General features: G+C 50.1%; 1 protein-coding gene across 1 annotated transcript; it reads right to left on the bottom strand.

Moving 5' to 3' along the window:
• Positions 1-650: 650 nt before the first annotated feature.
• On the bottom strand, positions 651-1,410 carry LOC133231032 (high affinity cationic amino acid transporter 1-like). The gene has a single exon (XM_061389199.1). The coding sequence runs from the start codon at positions 1,350-1,352 to the stop codon at positions 825-827; it is 528 nt and encodes a 175-aa protein (XP_061245183.1). The 5' UTR covers positions 1,353-1,410; the 3' UTR covers positions 651-824.
• Between the last annotated feature and the right edge of the window lie 220 nt (positions 1,411-1,630).

Raw genomic sequence — 1,630 nt, 5'->3', positions numbered from 1 at the left:
CGACTCAATGGACATGGTTTTGGGTGGACTCCGGGAGTTGGTGATGGACAGGGAGGCCTGGCGTGCAGCGATTCATGGGGTCGCAAAGAGTCAGACATGACTGAGTGGCTGAACTGAACTGAATCCCCCACGATTCTGCCACCCCAAGCCTTTCAGCTCCTCCACCACACCCCTCTCTTCCCATCCTAATTCTGACCCCTGTCTCACCTGTGAGCAGCAGCACCACAGCCAGGGCAATAAAGTCTGGGTACTGGGCCAGGTAGTCAGGCATGTACTGAGAGAAGGCTCTCTGTAATGCCTGAGAGATGTGGTTCCCGATCAGGCCATCAAAGGTGTAGCTCCAGGCCTTGGACACACTTGCAGTGGCTGCAGCAGGAGAAGAAATATTCAGTGACAAACATGAATTAAATCCTCTATGCACCATGGGATGTATTTAGGGAGGAAAATTGCAAAATGTCAAATTTCAAACAATTTCTTTTTATGAAGTGGGGAGGGTAGCCCAGATGATTCACAAAATAGGTCAATTATTAAGTATTTTAGTGGGAGATCAATGTTATGCAAGAAAACAGGGAAGAGGGAACAAGAGGTCTGGGAGATAAAGGACTAAAAATTTAAATCCAGTGCTAACGGAAACTCCATGAAGTCAACAGCTGATCAGAGACTTCAATATGGTGAGGGGATGAGCCTGTGGGCCATGCCTCCCTCTCACCCACTCCCCACGGTTCCCTTTCCTCTGGGTTCTTGGTCCATCATTTAAGGAAAGTAGGGGAGAGCTGAGTAGGACGAAGCTGTGGAGTTTTCCTGACACTATTACTCTCCTCGCCTCACAAAGTGGATGACAAAATGCTCATGAATGACTGAAGACCAAATCCCACTCCTAGTTTTCCGGTCTTCAACCCCACACCCTCTTCATCCATCATCTCACCAAAGACATAGGACAGTATGAGGTTCCAGCCAGCGATGAAAGCCCACAGTTCTCCCAAGCTGATGTAGCTATAACGATATGCAGAACTGGTCCACTTTATCCGTGTCCCAAACTCGGCATAGCAGAGCCCAGACAACACAGAAGACAGGGCGGCCACCAAGAAGGAGACAATGATCGCTGGTCCAGCGACGAACAGGGCCACCTCTCCAACCACAATGTACACACCAACCCCCAGGGTGCTGCCCACACCCAAGACCACCAGGTGGAAGATGTTCAGATGACGAGACAAAAAAATCACAGGCTCTTTCCTGGGCTTCAGTGGCTGCCTGCGGATCAGCTTCTGACCACACTGACGGGGATCCTGACACCGCATCCTAGGTGGAGTTGAGGAGCTGTGATCTGCTGAGAAAGGTAGACACCAAGCCATGAAGAATGTCCATTGGCCCTTGGCCCTGGGAGTCCAATTCCATGGAGCAATGGAGTGATGGGGGGCAGATGGTGAAAGGACATTTGGGGTAAGTTCTCCATTTCTGAGCGTTGGTTTCATCAAACATAAAGAAGCCTTTTAACATGTTTCAAAGTTACTGGAAGGGACTTCCCTGGTGGCACAGTGTTTAAGAATCTACCTGCCAACACAGGGGACATGGGTCCAATCCCTGGCCCAGGAAGATTCCACATACCGAGGGGCAACTAAACCAGTGCACC

This window comes from Bos javanicus, chromosome 18 (assembly GCF_032452875.1).
Source record: "Bos javanicus breed banteng chromosome 18, ARS-OSU_banteng_1.0, whole genome shotgun sequence".
Lineage (NCBI taxonomy): Eukaryota > Metazoa > Chordata > Mammalia > Artiodactyla > Bovidae > Bos > Bos javanicus.
The sequence above is the reverse complement of the archived record's forward strand: the minus strand, read 5'-3'. Positions and strand labels throughout refer to the sequence as shown.